The 17,467-nt window shown below is 35.3% G+C and overlaps 2 protein-coding genes across 3 annotated transcripts; both read left to right on the top strand.

Moving 5' to 3' along the window:
• Positions 1–4,584: 4,584 nt before the first annotated feature.
• On the top strand, positions 4,585–9,330 carry LOC115995182 (potassium transporter 1). 2 transcript variants are annotated; one of them, XM_031119642.1, is made up of 9 exons: positions 4,585–4,784; positions 5,389–5,632; positions 6,241–6,444; positions 6,973–7,023; positions 7,113–7,373; positions 7,473–7,525; positions 7,624–7,738; positions 7,820–8,074; positions 8,172–9,330. In XM_031119642.1, exons 1-9 carry the CDS (start codon positions 4,740–4,742, stop codon positions 9,176–9,178), a joined length of 2,235 nt encoding a protein of 744 aa, XP_030975502.1. In that variant the 5' UTR covers positions 4,585–4,739; the 3' UTR covers positions 9,179–9,330. The 2 variants fall into 2 exon arrangements, with proteins under 2 accessions (XP_030975502.1, XP_030975501.1); XM_031119641.1 differs by having other exon boundaries at positions 6,199–6,444.
• A 940-nt stretch (positions 9,331–10,270) lies between these two features.
• LOC115950448 lies at positions 10,271–11,492 on the top strand. Its single transcript, XM_031067642.1, has 2 exons — positions 10,271–10,734; positions 10,820–11,492. The coding sequence occupies exons 1-2, from the start codon at positions 10,271–10,273 to the stop codon at positions 11,490–11,492; spliced, it is 1,137 nt and encodes a 378-aa protein (XP_030923502.1).
• Positions 11,493–17,467: the final 5,975 nt, after the last annotated feature.

The following is a 17,467-nucleotide window of genomic DNA, read 5'->3' as shown; positions in this document are numbered from 1 at the left end:
TTGGTCTCAGTGAGTATGTTCGGTCTGATACATGGAAAGCATTGTTACAAAAAAAAAATCAAAACACCAGAATGGATCTCTCACGTATAAGTTTGTTTCTTTAGTTCCTCATACAGAAATTTTTGTCCCCCTCTCTAAGGGACTCCACTACATTATATAGTTCCCTTCTCTTATCTCAACCCTACACTTGTTGACTATCTAAGCACCTACTTGAGTGGCTGTCCCATCAGACGCCTTCATCTCTCCCCATGTGAGTTGCAGAGGTCAAGGCGGTACTGTTCAGGGGTCATTTCCTCATTAATGCGGCCAAGTGGGTGGTTGGGGCGCAATTAATGTGGTGGTAGCTCTCCATGGGATATTTTAGATTTTATTCATTTTATATGTTGGGAGGATGAACTGAAGTGGCTGGGAAGAGTTCCTCGTCTGGGCTTCGTGATGTCCGAGGAGGAGTTACTCCTCGGACATGTTTCCCTGGCGTTTATGGGTTTGAGTAATGCTTCATACGTGGTTTCTCTTCGGATAGGACGCTTCTCGGACGGGCCTGAGTTTGGAATAGCCCATTATTTCTGGGCCGGGCCCCACAAATACAGATGAATATTTTTAAGTTTAATTTCACTTTCAATTTTATCTTTTAATTTTTTTCCCCCTAAACTAAAGTCCTAACTCAGACACAAATTCTATTCCATATAATTCGGATTAAATATTATAAATTTAAAATTGGATCTAAAATTTTAATTTTAAATGACATATCACTAACAGGAAATAAAACTTTAAACGTGAAATGGACTATGTTCTCTCAAATTTTAGTGAAATGGAGAGGAGGTTAATATTATCTGTGTTATTCCTTGTAACAAATGTCCAAACACAAAATAATACTAACTAAATAATACTAACTAAAATAAGTTGATACATGAAGTGAAAATTTAGCTCAGCTCACCTCAAAATAATACTAACTAAATAATAACAACATTAATTAATAATAATAATACACAAAAACAATCAGCTAAAAATAGTTTCAAGCAATTTAGAAAGGGTTATATTATTATATGCAAGGACACTTCGCTGCAACTTTAGGAGAGACGACAGATCTATCTGGTGGTCCTTACGTTTAGTTAACAAATAATTTTCTCTTACTCACACACACACACACAAAACCTAATAATTTTATTTCTTTCACCAAGAGCTGAGCAGGACTGTTGTAACTTGTAACACCCTCTTATTTTAATAACTAATCCTTTATTTTTGTTCCCTTTAATTTTCTTCTTAATCCCTGGCTCTTCACTGCAAAAATGAATTCGATATTATATTTGTATTTTTTAGTTTACTTTAAAAAAATTATTTTCCAAAATCATTCAAAATAAACATAAATTAATCAAGAATGTCCACAAAAGTAGTAGAGATTTGAGTTAAGAACACCAAACTTCATCTACTTTGTATGTGAACTTGTGTATGAGTGTGATATTGCCACGTTCAATCTTTTGGCATCTATAGTTTGGTATAATTTTCAAGTGGGTTATTCATGACAAACAGGATAAAAGTTATTACACATACTATTGCACACACATTTTAACTTGAAAATTCTGACTTTAGGTCATAATTTCAATTTTTTTCTTTTTCTTTTTTGGATGTGTAAATGTGCGTATAATAAACACCACTCTATAATATATCTACTAATATTACTTGCACACATGATTTACATGACAGGTCAGTAGGTATGATTGAGGAGTAGGTTAGGACTTAGGAGTTAGGATGCCTGGCGCAGAAGAAGCTTGCAGCCATTTCGCATTTGTTTGCATACAGCTTGGTCAGTCAAATTTAACTAGAGTTCCTAAACTGAATGGAACTAGGGATGGCAATAAAAGTCCGACCCGCGGATACCCGGTCCGGTCCGATCCTAATGGGTCGGATTTTACCCGGTCCGATAAATAATAGGGTCGGATATGGGTCTTTTATAAAAAACCTGAAACGGGTCCGGGTCGGATCAGGGTTTTTGTCATACCCGACCCGGACCCGACCCGTTTAAGTATGAAATTACCAAAAAACCCCTTATATATATATATATATATATAAACTAAAAAAACCCTACTTCCTCTCATATTCCACACTCAGCCGTCTCACTCTCTTCTCCCTCTCACTCACGGACTCAACCACAAGCTCTAACCTCTGTCACCGCCACCATCACACGATCTCACCGCCGGCCTCAAGCTCTGTCACCGTCAGTCTCAAGCTCTGTCACCGCCGGTCTCAAGATCGTCACAGGTTTGTTTCTCTCTTTCTTTGTCTTCTCTGAGCTCCGATCTGTCTTCTCCAAGTGTAGCTTAGCCAAGATCTACCATCTCCGCCAAGATCTGCCACCACCAAGATCTCTTTTTTTTTTTTTGGGTTCATTACTTGGTGCCTGAAAGGGGTATTATTGTGTATATTCATTTGTGGGATTTATTTTGTAGATTTTTGAACTTGATGTAATGGTCCCGGATTTGGATTTGGGGGATTTATTCTGTATATATTTGAACTTGTGGCAAATCTTGTTGTAAGGAAGAATTTTTTTTTTTTTTTTATGTATTTGGGTTATGTATATAGGATTTATGTATGGGTTTGTGATTTTTATGTATTATTTCTTGTGATTTCTGTATTTGGGGTTGTGTTTTGAAAGGGAAAATGAGAAATCTAAAAGTAAATTATTGTAGATTTATGTGAAATTTGAAATCTAAAATTATTGTAGAAATCTAAAATAATTATTATAAATTAAATTAGTGTAGAATCTGAGATTTATTAAATTGATTACGGAAATTTAAAAAAAAAAAAAAATTGGGCCACGGTTTAGGCCATTAGGACTTAGGATTGGGCCCTAAAGTGGTCGGGGCCCGTGGGGCCCAACGCGCCGGGTTTGGAGCTTGAGAAAAAAATCCGTTTATTAACCGGGTCGGGTTCGGGTAACATATTCAAATCCGCGGGTCGGGTCCGGGTATAAAGAAATCCGGCCCGAACCCGACCCGTTGCCATTATGGAACATAGAGCTAAGAACTCAAAAAGATAATTGTTTTCTTTTCCTTCCAGGGAAGTTGGCTCTTTCTCCAAACTCCAGAATAAGAAAAGAAAATTTAACCATTCTAATGTTTCCACCAAATTGCTAAAATTTTAGATGAAAAATGCCCAAAATAATTTGAACCGGTTCTGTTACATGCCAAAGTTTTTGATATAGATCACAAGTCATGGTTTCAGCATGATCTCTCCTACATTAGAGAATAGTAAACTGTTGCACACTTCATTTCACATCCTTTTCATTTTCTACTTCTATCATATAGCATTAAGCAAGAAATTACTGATACATTAAAATAAATGAAATTGAGACGGCCATTTGTCATTGAAATGAAAAGTACTCATCATAAGTAAGATTATACACCAACATCAAGTGATTTTACTTGTATAATTAATATAAATATAAGCTCTTCCAAGCTCTTGTAGGAGTTGAGGTTGCTAGAAACTTAAAGTTTAACGAGTGATGTTATTACAAATTTTGCTGTTTGAAGCTTACAAACTAATGTATTAACTTTTAGAATGCAAACAAAAAGTAATTACAAATCTTATTTATTATGTTGTTGATATAGCACCAATCAAATTCATTAACACTTTAATTTGTAAGTTTTTATAAAAATTGATAACTTTCGGTAGTTGATTCACCCATGTTAGCTAGATTTTTTTTTTTTTTTTTTTTTTTAAACACAAGATAGAAATTTTATTCTAGTATAATCTAAGTACACATGTTGTGAAACTCCCTCCGAGAAACTTAAAATCCAACCCTTACCCCACCCCCACCTCATAAGAACTACTTCATACTTGTAGAGATGTTAGCTAGATGATAATGCCCAAGAGATGGTATGAAAAATTAAAGAAGCATATGAAACAGGTGGATATGTACAATGGTTAATGATTAATGAGTCATTTACATTTTATGGATATGGGTGCTAATGATATCATTTTTTTTAAGTATGTTCTCATTTTGTTCAAATTGATTATTGACTTGTGTTCTCGTTTTAGGAGGATTCCTCTTATTATCATTTTTTTTAATTTATTTTATAAAAGTCTTATTATCACTTTATAGAAGGCTTTTAACTTTTCCCTCAAAAAAAAGAAGGCTTTTAACTTTATGATGCGATTGTTTTTCAATCATTTTTGTAAGGGCTATTAATAAATAAATAAATAAAACACAACAAACGAAATGGGGGAGAAAGCTCCTGCCGCTCATATAGGTAGATTTTGGTCTTAATCTGCAGTACTAATAAAATTTTCAAATAATAAAAAGACAGTAGTTATTACACACAGTAAAAATATATATTCAATTAAAATGGTGAAATCAAAACATGATTTCACACTCAGAAAAAAAAAATAATAATAATTTTGTAATTTTAACTGAAATCATGTTTTAAAAATACAATTTTACAAGAAATATACACAGCCATATATGTATGGGACAAGATTTACATAATTATTTTAAAAAAAAGTCATATACAACTGCTAAAAAAGTACTACAATTTCCAAGATTAAAAAGGCATTGACTCATTCAAAGATTAGCAACCTCTTGGTCACAGACTCGCGCACACGCATCACTTGCCTCTTGACTACTCACTGCTCCTCACTTCCTACATTCTCTACTTCTTCTCTCTCTCATCACTGTTTATATTCTCATTCTCATCTTTCTTCTTTGCCATTATTATTCTCTCTTTATCTCTCTAAAAGCTATGAACCCCTCTGAAGAATTTGTAGAACAGGGAACATCTCAACAGGTATGCATCTTTTCGTGCCCACTGAGCTATTAAAGCAGTAATGATATTTCAATGTCAGTGTCAATTTTTTTTTCCTCTGGGATATTTTCTTTTTTGGGGTTGAAAAACTATATAGTTACTATCTTGGGTTTATTTATTATTTTTCTTATGAGGTCGGCATTTAACGGACCTTGTGATGGGTGGTTATTTCTGGAAACTTTGAACGCTTGGAAAGAGTTTCTGGGTCAAATGATTCTGTGCTAGAATTAATGGGGTTGTTTGAAATGATCATGTTTATGGATAATGTGGGTGGAAAACTAATAGAAGAATGGGATTATCATATTAAAATTGAGTCCTATTTTAAATGTGGTTCTAACAAGAGTTTAATTGCTGAGTTATATAGTATGAACTGGTGAATGTAGAAGGAGGAATACTGTATTCTGCAGCATTTACTGAACTTAGTTCAGGATTTTAGGGCGTTGTTGGCTGTTTCAGTTAATATCTGATGATGCTGATCCATAAAGAAGAAAACTTGATGTGAACACTATTGCCTTTGCCTAATCATTTTCTTTCTTCTAACTAAGTTTATCGCTTATATTTTAATGAATTGAATGTCTTGAACCAGAACTTGAGAAGGGTGTCCTCTACAACAGTGCTTGCATTGGCTTATCAAAGTCTTGGAGTGGTATATGGCGATCTCTGTATCTCCCCTCTCTATGTTTACAAGACCACATTCTCTGGGAAATTAAGCCTGCATGAGAATGATGAAGAGATTTATGGGGTGCTTTCCTTTATCTTCTGGACAATTACACTTATTGCTCTCTTCAAATATGTATTCATAGTGATGTTGGCTGATGACAATGGTGAAGGTATAACTTTGTCATTCGTTCAATAACCAATTACTTAAATTTGATATTACGATTGAATTCATGACTCAAAAATTTACTCCTACTCCCTCAACTTTACCTCACATACCAACAATTGTCAAGGACTGAAGGATATAAAAGATGTTATAACACCATTATCTGGGAAGGTTCACTTCTGGACCTGATTCTGGTGACCACTGCATGTATGGAGAACTTGCATATTGCTTTGCCAAGCCCTGAAAATGAGTGATTTACTTTAATGTTCTAATTTTTCTTTAATCTTTTTTCTCTTATAAATTTGGGGTGGTACGTAGCATGCTGTTAAAATTGATATATAGCAAGCTAACTGCTGCTTATTTATATGACAGCCTTCTCAACACTGAACAGAAGCACTATGTGCTTTTGATGCTTTACCAAAAAATTGTGGCTGAGAATTTTCTCCTGTATGGTAGATTTAAACCTCAATAAGGAAAGCTGTAATCAGTTAGATATTATTGTTTGAAACACGATAGCAATTTTTAGGCAAAAAAAGAAAGTTTATCTTTGTCAACTTTTAACTAATGATGCAGGTGGTACATTTGCATTGTACTCTCTTCTCTGCCGACATGCAGGACTAAGCATTCTACCCAATCAACAAGCTGCAGATGAGAAGTTGTCTGAGTATGTAACAGACAGATCTGCAGACACCTGGCAGAGTTCTGCTCTGAAGTCATTCTTTGAGAAGCACCCAAGGTTTTGCAAAGGGCTGTTGATTTTTGTACTACTTGGAACCTGCATGGCTATTGCTGATGGAGTACTCACTCCTGCAATATCAGGTAGCTGGATTTAGTGTAGCTGCTCAGCCTCTAGTGCTTTTTACTGCATTACTGTTATTTGCTCCATCATTTGAATTTTCTGACTACCCAGCATTATTCATATCAATTCTTCAAAAATTTTTTTTTTATCCATATTCATATCAATTCTTTAATATGTGGATTATTCTTAGTTGCATATTGTAAATATGTTCCAGATTTTGAGTAATGAATTTATTAGCTTTTCGTGTACCAATTTTATTGTTGCTTTGTTTTAAGACTGCAAGATATCTTCATTATCTTCATTTCATTAAATAAAATGTGCATGTACGCTCTTAATAAATCCAGCTCTGAAGCACATACTTCTTTCTAAAACATGTCATATAACCGTGATAGATCTTGCTACTATATTTCATTGTGTGATATTTTGTACCTACATCTTGAAATGTACATTTTATATGAGAGTCGAATACGTGCAGGTCTTTCAGTTTCATTTCTGCTTTACTTTCCATAAATGCTCTTATAGAGATTTGTGTGTGTTTCCCCTTTCAGTTCTTTCAGCAGTTTCAGGCATCAAACTGAAGATCACAGAACTCCATGAGAGTGAGTCCAGCTCAATACATTGCTATCTTCCTGTTCCCTTAAAAAACTTCCACTGTCTATCAATTCTATTTGAATTTCTTTTCTTTCAGATCACATTGTTATTATCTCGTGTGTCATTTTAGTGGGGCTTTTCTCCCTTCAGCACTATGGAACACACAAAGTTGCTTTCATGTTTGCTCCAATTGTCACAGCATGGCTTCTTTGTCTTACTGGCATTGGGGTATACAACATATTTCGGTGGAATTCTCATATATTTCATGCACTTTCTCCAATTTACATGTTAAAGTTCCTTAAAAGCACAGGCGTTGAAGGATGGGTATCATTAGGAGGAGTGGTTCTTGCCATCACAGGTAACTCTTTCACACTTCGAATATGGCTATTGCCATGTATTTGTAGCAAAAAGAACTACTGGAACTATTTTTAAACTTTTACTTGGAATATCATCTCAGGTGTGGAGACAATGTTTGCTAATTTGGGCCATTTCTCTTCACTCTCAATTAGGGTAAACCCAGACTCTAGTTATTGTATGGGACATGAACACCTTTGCCTATTAAGTTATTGTGAAATTCATTGTCTTAACACTTGGTTTTCTAATCCCAGATAGCCTTCACATTTCTAGTATATCCCTCTTTGCTTCTTACGTATATGGGTGAGGCTGCATTCCTTTCTAAGCACCATGAAGATATTGAGAGAAGCTTCTATAAAGCCATACCAGGCAAGAACATCTTAATGTGCCAATTAGTTTAATGTGATTCTTTCCCCATCTCTTGTGTAAATACCATTATCTTCTATGCAGAAACTGTCTTTTGGCCAGTGTTCATAGTAGCTACTTTTGCGGCTGTGATAGGGAGTCAGGCTGTAATATCAGCTACTTTCTCCATTATAAGCCAGTGCTGTGCATTGAATTGCTTTCCCCATGTTAGAATCATCCATACTTCCAGTAAAATATATGGGCAAATATACATACCTGAGGTCAATTGGATGCTAATGTGCCTTTCTTTAGCTGTGACAATCGGATTGAGGGACACAGGCATGATGGGTCATGCATATGGTATAAACCTAAACCACTGAGTATACTTGCAAGTTGCTGATGCTCTTTAGGCCTTTTGTGTACATGAATGAATGTGGTTGTTTTCCTGACTATACAGGGCTAGCAGTGACTACTGTTATGTTTGTGACAACTTGCTTGATGGCAATGGTGATGATAATAGTGTGGAAGCAAAAGACAGTTACTGCTGTTGCATTTCTGTTGGTGTTTGGATCAATGGAACTGCTTTACATCTCTGCATGTATTTTCAAGGTACCTGAGGGTGCATGGATTGCGCTTACAGTGTCTTCTATCTTTATGGCTGTAATGTACATATGGAATTATGGAACAATGAAGAAACACCAGTTTGATGTGGAGAACAAGGTTTCAATGAATAGGATAGTGTCTTTAGGGCCAAGCTTAGGAATGGTCCGGGTCCCTGGAATTGGACTTGTATACACTAATCTGGTAACAGGGGTACCAGCTGTTTTTGGACATTTTGTGACTAATTTACCTGCATTCCATCAAGTGCTTGTTTTTGTTTGCATAAAATCTGTTCAAGTTCCCTATGTTTGTGAAAAGGAACGAATTCTCATTAGTAGGGTAGGCCCAAAGGAGTGTGGCATGTTCAGATGCATTCTGAGGTATGGTTACAAGGATCTGCAACAAGAAAATTACAATTTCGAAAACAGATTGGTGTCTGGACTTGTACAATTTGTAGAAACTGAGGACGAAACTGCATCAAAAGCAACTGATTTTTGTGGAGAGTTTGGAAACTCAGATATTGAAGCCTTCGATTCTTCAGTGCATACCATCTCAATTTCATATCCTGAAGAGGACAGAGTGAGGTGTTCATGTGATATTCAAGTGATGACATCTGATATTGGTCGTGTGGAAAGTTTTCTTCTTAAAGATGAGTCTCTGCAGATTTTAAAAGCCAAAGAATCTGGCGTCACTTATGTTTTGGGGCATTCCTATGCAAAGTCAAAGAAACCATCTTCCATTTTTAAGAAGTTTGCCATTGATGTAGTATATGCTTTTTTAAGCAAGAATGGTACCGAGCCTAATATTCTCATGAAGGTGTCCCCTACTTCTTTGCTGGAAGTTGGTATGATTTACTATGTCTAAGTTCTAAAGAAAAAGTTCACTTCTTGCCAGAGGATCTTCCCCACAAGTGTTATTTCTTTTCTGTTAGATTATCTGTTACTGATCTTTAGGTTGACATGCTACACTCTATCTCAGGATGTAAATTATGTATATAATTTTATCTTTTTGATAAATGAACACCACATAGCAGAACTGGCACTTTAAGAAAAAATTGTACATGATTCTTTTAGGGACAAGGAAACAGAAACGAAGTAGTCCCATAGTGATGGTTGTCGGGGTCAAGTTTTGGAAAGGCTAAGTAAAGCAGAAATTGGTCCAATCAGCCCCAGGTTCAATAAATGTAAAGAATAAGAGAGACATGCCCAAAATTCACATTACTTGCTGATTAGAAGCTAGTGGTGCATCACAAAGAAATACCCAGAGGTGCTACCTCAAAAGGGAGAAAAATACATGAAAATTCCTCATCTTTTATTAAGTCATACATATAGCAGAATGGGAAAATAAAATTAAGGGAAGTAGTAAGGGAGTTAATGTAGCTGATGACAACTGCAATTTGGAAGAGTTTGTGGCGAAGGTGATACAACTTAACCTACACCTTCAAGAATGGTTACTGACACTGATTGCTCAAGACCAGATGGAGATAACTTTATGGATTTCATTGGTCTACATGAAGCACAATCAACCAATATCACAAGAACAAGAACAAGTTTTAATTTAGATCCTTAGTTGTATTTGACTATATGATTTGGGGCCCCTTTGGTAAGAGATTTCTAGTAATATTGTTTTAAGTATTGTGGAAATTTTTGTTAGTACGACTAAAATTTTTAAGTTTTTTTCTCAAAAAAATATATTAAGTTTCAAATTTATTTTTCAAAATTTTATATCTCTTAAGTTGAAAATTTTGCATCACAAAATTACTTTAATTTATTACTCAAAAAATTGATTGGTACATTCAAATACATAGTAATCACCATTAATATGAAATTAACCAACTCATATCAATTTCAAAAAGGCAAAGATATGTTAGAATTATTTTTTATTTTTTATAAATCAATTAGAAATTTTATTGATAAAAAAAAAAAAAAAAATAGAATTTCGTTTATACAACATCCTATGCTGTTTTTGATTGTGATAGAGGTGCTTAGTAGGATGTTGAGAAGAGTGGAGGGAGCTGGCTTGATTCGCGGTTTTAAAGTTGAGAGTAGGAGGGGTGGTGGGGAAAGTGTTTCTCATCTATTGTTTGCAGATGATACTATCATTTTTTGTGATGCAGATGTGGAGCAAATTCTCCATATTCGGTTGTTGTTACTTAGCTTTCAGGCGGTTACTGGTTTGAAGGTCAATGTACACAAGAGTGAAATGGTTCCAATAGGGGAGGTTGATGATGTGCAAGCCCTAGCGGATATTTTGGGATGTAGAGTTGGGACCTTGCCTATGTCTTATCTTGGCATGCCGTTGGGGGCGTCGCATAATTCCCCTTCAATTTGGAATCCCATTCTGGAAAAAATTGAGCGGAAATTAGCCAGGTGGAAGAAGTTGTATTTGTCTAAAGGGGGGTCGATTGATGTTACTCAAGAGTACATTATCTAGTCTTCCTACCTATTTTCTGTCTCTTTTCACTATTCCTACTTATGTGGCTAATAAAATTGAAAAGTTGCATAGGGATTTTCTATGGGGTGACAGAAAATATCATCTGGTAGGATGGGATAAAGTTTGCGCTCCTATTGCAAACGGTGGCTTGGGGATAAGAAAAATTACTACTTTCAATAAGGCCCTATTGGGGAAATGGCTGCGGCGGTTTGGGAAGGAAGAGGATCGGTTATGGAGGAGGGTGATAGTTTCAAAATATGGGGAAGATTGGGGGGGATGGACCTCAAAGCTAGGTAGGGGTGCTCATAGGTATGGTTTGTGGAGAGGTATTCGTATGGGTTGGGAGGATTTTAGCAAAAATTGTCAGTTTGTTGTCGGGTTGGGGAATAGAGTGAGATTTTGGCAGGATGGGTGGTATAGGGATCAACCCTTCCAATTGGCTTTTCCAAGGTTGTATGGTATTGCCCTTGATAAGGAGGCATCTGTAGAAGCTTCTCTGTTGAGGCAGGGGGCGGAGGATAGGAGAATTTGGGATGTTCGTCTCATTCGAGATCTTAATGAGTGGGAGATGGATGAAGGGCTGCATTTTCTTCGTATGTTGGGAGCTAATACCCCTCCTCTGGATGTTGGAGATCGGATGAGATGGAAGTTGAAACCCAATGGGAGTTTGACACCCGGTCGTATTATAACAAATTGTGGGATCCCCCTTCAATTGTCTTTCCTTGGAAAGGTATTTGGAGAGTAAAGGCTCCTAGACGGGTTTCTTTTTTTATTTGGTGTGAAGCTTGGAATAAGATCCTTACGGGTGATAACTTGGGATTAAGGAGATTGGTTCTTGTCGACTGGTGCATTATGTGCCATCATTGTGGAGAGACGGTAGACCATTTACTTCTTCATTGGGAGATGGCTTATCAGTTGTGGTGCTTTGCCTTAAAGTCTTTTGGTTTGTCTTGGGTTATCCCTAGATCGATCCCAGATTTTCTTTTTGGTTTGTGGAATTGGTTGGGGAAGCATTCATCTTAGATTTGGAACTTAGTTCCATTGTGCATCCTATGGTGTATTTGGAAGGAACGGAATTGGCGGATTTTTGAGGATTTGGATAGTTCCGTTGATCAGATTCTTGCTTCTTTTAGTGGGACTCTTTTTGATTGGTCTCGGGCTTGGAGACTCACGACTAGTGACTCTCTCCCTTCTTTTCTTAGTTCTCTTTCTCTTTTGTAATTTTTTTGTTGTTTGGTTCTTTCTTGTTTTCTCTTTGTTTTTCTTCTTGTTTTCTCTGGGTTTGCTCTATGTTTTTCTTGCACAGATTAACCGTTTGTTTATATAAAATTCTTACTTATAAAAAAAAAACATCACTAGGAAATGCTTGTGTCTCCTCTAATCATACGTGATCATTATTACAATAACTTACAAGCTATGCCTACCAATGAATTTATGAATTATAGATAGTTTTTTTGTAGAGGAAAAAAAAAGTGAATAGTTGAAAGTTTCTACTATCCCTATAAATATGTTGTTGGGTAGTTATTATGAGAAAATATATTGTATATAAAAAAAAGGCGAAAATATTTTTGGATAGTTTTTTAGTATAAAAAAATAATCTTTTTAAGAGTGTTAAATAAATTGATTAAACCAAATTAAACTAAAGTGATGAAAAGAGAGTATCAGGAATTAAAACAGAAAACCACCAAACCACATAAACTAATACAGATCTACCAAAATAAAGAAAGAAAAAAATCAGCCCAAAACATAATTGAATTGTATAACATATTAAAATTGATGGTAATTTTTTGTAACACTATCGGTTAAAAATCAAATTTGATGTGGCAACCAAAAAACACTAACAAAAATATCTATTAAACCAAATTAAACTAAAGTGATGAAAAGAGAGCAGTAGAAATTAAATAGAAAACCACTAATCCACATAAACCAATACAGATCTGTCAAAAAAAAAAAAAAAAAAAGAGAATTAAAAAAATCTGCCCAAAACATATTGAATTGTATATCATATTAAAATTAATAGTAATTTTTGGTAACACCATATTCTTTACAAATCAAATTTGATGCAGCAATAAAAAAAAAACACTAACAAAAATATCCATCAACATAGTCTATTTGTATGTTCATACAGTGGTGTGGTTTTAATATTCAAAAAATTTAAATAACTCAGTACAATCTATAAAGGCTATAGTTTGTATTACGCAATTAATCAAATAATTAGAATGTATAGCAAAATACATATTCAAATAGTGTGAGAAACTCCAAGCCACTTCCAAAACTCAAAATAAACCAAAGTAATGATGTGAGAGACCACACCTCTAGTGTAGATATTTTATTTTGTAGCCATTAATAACATTTGGTCCTCGACCCTAATAATGAGCTTGACATATGTCAACCAAGGGTAATTGAAGAGTACTCATTAGTTTGGAGGTAATCATAACTTAAAAGTGTTCAAATAACTTTGAAAACGATACGGAAAAATGACATTTTCTCTTTTCTTTTTTTTTTTCTTTTTTTTTTTATTTTTTTTTATATCATAAATTTTGATCTACAATGAATTTTTGAGTGATGTTTGTTACATTGGAAAGCAAATATCCTTGGATTCAATTTGAATATAAATTATGTGCATTTTGGATTGAAAATGAGGGAGTTATGGTTGTTTTAAGTCGGACCAGCAATGCAGTCAAATTAAGGGTTTTGTGTGTGTGTGTGTTAGGAACCATGTGCGTGCACCCACTCTAGAACTTTATATCTTCATTTTTAGGGGCCCAAAGCTTCAATATTTAGGTTGGGCCGCCCCCCTAGACCCTTAGGAATGTCCAAAATCGTTTAAAAAGCTTTAGCAACACTAGTTTACTCATATAAATAATTATCTTATGTTTCCAAACCAAACCCTAGTTATATAGAGTTTATTTTTTTCCTCCATGTTTTCTAAAACCCTATTTCATCTTTTCAAAACCAACACAACACACTTGCACATTAATGTATTCAAAACCTCTCTCAAGTAGTATTCTAAGGCAGAAACTTGTTTTTCAATTCGTTTTTTAAAACTTTTTCAATTATAATCTTGTTCTTAAGTTGTGATTAACTAAGTTCTACTATGTTCTTTATTTTCTCTTGTAATTGACTAAGTTCTCGTGATCCTAAGTAAGGTGAGTATTCTTCCCAAGAATTCTTTCTTTATTTAATAAGATTCACGTGAATTTCTTAACATAGTTTTTCAAATTATTATATTTGATATGCTTGATTTTTTTTAATTCATTTTGATATGTATTAATATGATTTTGGGTTGATGTAATTTGTTCTATTTGTTCTTATGTCTTTATTTTGTTCTTATGTTAGATTAACATGTTCTTGGTGTGATGTTAGTTTGAATATTCACATTTGTTTTGTTTAATGATTGTTATGATCTTTGTTTGATGTCTTAACACGATTACAGATTAGTTATATTTGGTTCTTAGTTTATTACTTAGGGTTTCTAACATGTTTCTTTAGTTTTTTTGTATTAAGTTGTTTGATTAGATGCAATAAAATGTGATTTTCCAGATTCTGTGCTAAAGGATGCACTCGCATCATCGAGCATGCGCGCGCAGGGTTACAACCCTGCATACGCATGGTTGAGTATATGTACGCACCCTTGTAGACACCGTATTTTGTATCCCCTACAACTTGGGCCCCTGTTCCCCAATGATGCCCAAACTCTAAGGCCCAAGGCCAATTTAGAGCCCAATCAGATATCAAATTGATTTGAGGAGTATTAAAATGGAAAATATAACCTTTTAAATGAGCAAAAATCTATTTTTAGAAATAAAATGACTAAAGTGACCCTCAGCCCACGTACATTGGCAGTAGCCTGCGTACGCAGGCACACTTCTACATACGTAACTAGGGTTTCAGAGACATAAAAAAGACAAGTTTTCTGCAATAATGGCTGAGATTTGGAATGAATCCCACATCGCCTGGAAGCCGTTCCAAACCCTTTTTTTTTTATACTATATAAAACCTTACATGGTATATTTTCAAAATAAACAGAAATCCCACAGGAAAAATATAAGATTCACTAGAAAATAGTTAATCAAAAGGGTGTTTTTCACAAAAGACTCTCAAGTCAATTTTGTTTGATTGAGACCTTTTCTGGCCCCAATCCTTTTAGTTTAATGTTGCTAATCACTTTCTTATTGGTTTCTGAATAGACTTGACTGAAGGGAACAATCAAAATCAAGCTTGAAGAGTTTTTCTTTGAGGTATTAGTTCAAACATTGCTTTTTCCTTTTCGTTCCTTTTTATACTTTTAATTCTTCTGTTTGTCTTGTTTTCTTGTTATAACATGTTTTGATATGTTTTTCTAGTCTAGCTATACGTTTTTATATGTTTAAAATGTATGTCAGGGTGTTAGATTTAGTGTTTTAAGCTTGGTTGCGCTTTTAGGGTTTTCTAGGCAAGAACTTCTTTTTTTTTTTTTTGCTGAATTTCTGGGCAAGAACTTGCGTATGCATAATCTTGCCTTCGCACGCAGGCTTGATTATATGCACTTAAGCTTGTTATTGTGTGTACAGGCCACTGCCCAGAAACCCTAATTTTTATTTTGTTAATTCATTTCTGCTTTCACATGTTTGTTTGTTTAGCTTCTTTTCTCATGCCTTTATGAATGTCTATGTTTCACATGTTTAATTGCTTGTTTTGTCTCACATGCCAAAATTAGGGTTTATTTTGTATTTTCTTTGTTTCAATGCCATGATCATTCATTCACATGCCCATGCATGATGCCATAGGTGCTGAGTTGCTACAAGGTGAGTAAAGGTAAGTCATACATTCACATTCACATGCATATGTGTTGTTAAGTTTTGTTTGATGAACATGTACATGTGTTGTTGTGTTGTGTTTAGTGTTTAATTAATAAATGATGTACTTGCTGCCATGAACACGTATGCATGCTTTGCCTAACGTACGCAAGCCGCTGTCCATGTACGTGGGCTAAGGGTCATTTATTTCCAAAAATATATTTTTGCGTATTTAAAAAGTTATGTTTTCCATTTTAACACTTTTCAAGTCAATTTGATATCTAATTGGGCTCTAAACTGGCTTTGGGCCTTAGAGTTTAAGCATCATTTGGAAACCGGGGCCCGAGCCGTAAGGCGTACAAAATGCGGTGTCTACAGATGCCCCTCTTTTGATTTGTGAGCTTCGTTAACGAAATCAAAAGAATAAGAGACAAAATATTTTGTTTTGTCGTACGGCTTGAGCCAAACCCATGCCCACAACACACATCACGCTTACATAGGGCGGGGTGCAACTTCGAAGAGCTGCGTGGGATTCATATGTTCGAAATCCCACCTTTGTTGCTCAAGAAACAAGCAACGGCAGGTTCACTGTCCCAGAACCTGTTTTGCCACTTGCAAGCAAATGGTGAGTGACTCGCTATCCTAGAGTCACAAAAAAAGAAAAAAGAAAAACAAACAAAAGTGCTCTTATGAGCTAATCCAACAAACAACAAAAGGTTATAGTCTCTGTGTTGTCCATCCGAGACTCTTGCCTCAAACTTCTCCGGGTGACTTGTGCCTCTTGTTTTCTTAACTTATTTCTCTACCTTTTCTAGTGAGGCTCTTGCCTCAAGTTGACCTTGGCCTCTTCTCTATCACTACCTCTACCTTTTTTTTATCGTGCCTACATGTTCAACTCCCGCAGGATATGTGCACAAGTAGTCTTGATTGTTGGATCTACTAGGGATGGTGAAAACTCGCTGAGGAGTAGGTGTGCATAGGGAGGAATCTTCTGCCTCTTTCATGACTTACTAGGGGATGAGAAACTCACTGAGGAGTAGTAGGAATGGACTCGCTGAGGAGTAGTGTAGATGTGTGATCCACTGAGGAAGAATCTTCTACTTCTTTCATGGTTTGCTGAGGACTTTGAGGAAGAATCTTCTGCTTCTTCACGGGGGATTTTTTTTAGGTGCATTGGACTCGTTGGGGAATAATATTCTGCTTCCTCACAGGGGATACTTTAGGTGTACCTTATTTACTGGGGATACTTTGGGGAAGAAACTTCTGCTTCCTCACTAGGGATTGTTTAAATGTGCTTGGTTCCATCGGGGAAGAATCTTCTGCCTCCTCCATGGGGATGATGCTTGATACTTAAACCATTGAGGAAAATTCTTCTACTTCCTTACTGAAGATAGTGTTCTTGATATGCTTGATCCATTAGGGAAGAATCTTCTGCTTCGTTACTGGAGATAATGTTCTTAATTTTGTGTGATCTGCTGGAAATGGTTTTGGGATGTACATGCTTCATTGGGGGAAGAGTCTTCTGCTTCCTTTACTGCTCACTGGGGAGTCCTTTGATGATTTTGTGTCTAATTGGGGCAATCTTGAGATGTGTGTGTGTGTGTGTGTGTTTAACCATTCATGACTAAACTACACATAGTTTAGCCATCAGGTGTGTTTGATGTGTATTGATAATAGCTTAATTTTTCATATTTATATCATTATTAGAAAGCATTATCATACATATTTTGAGTTAATTCATGCATTTTATATTTGGTTTTGGAATAATACTGAATAATCAATTTTGTGCTTAATTGAATTTTATTGCGTGAATTTTTCTTTTGTAGGAGAATGGAATTAAATAAGTGGATTTTTGCAAAAAAGAAAGCTAATGGAATTTAATTTTGTCATGATGAAGTTAAAGAAGGCCAACCCAATTAAATTTAAATCCAATTGGAGTAAG

The sequence above is a fragment of the Quercus lobata genome, chromosome 6 (genome assembly GCF_001633185.2).
Source record: "Quercus lobata isolate SW786 chromosome 6, ValleyOak3.0 Primary Assembly, whole genome shotgun sequence".
NCBI classification, from domain to species: domain Eukaryota; kingdom Viridiplantae; phylum Streptophyta; class Magnoliopsida; order Fagales; family Fagaceae; genus Quercus; species Quercus lobata.
The sequence above is the reverse complement of the archived record's forward strand: the minus strand, read 5'-3'. Positions and strand labels throughout refer to the sequence as shown.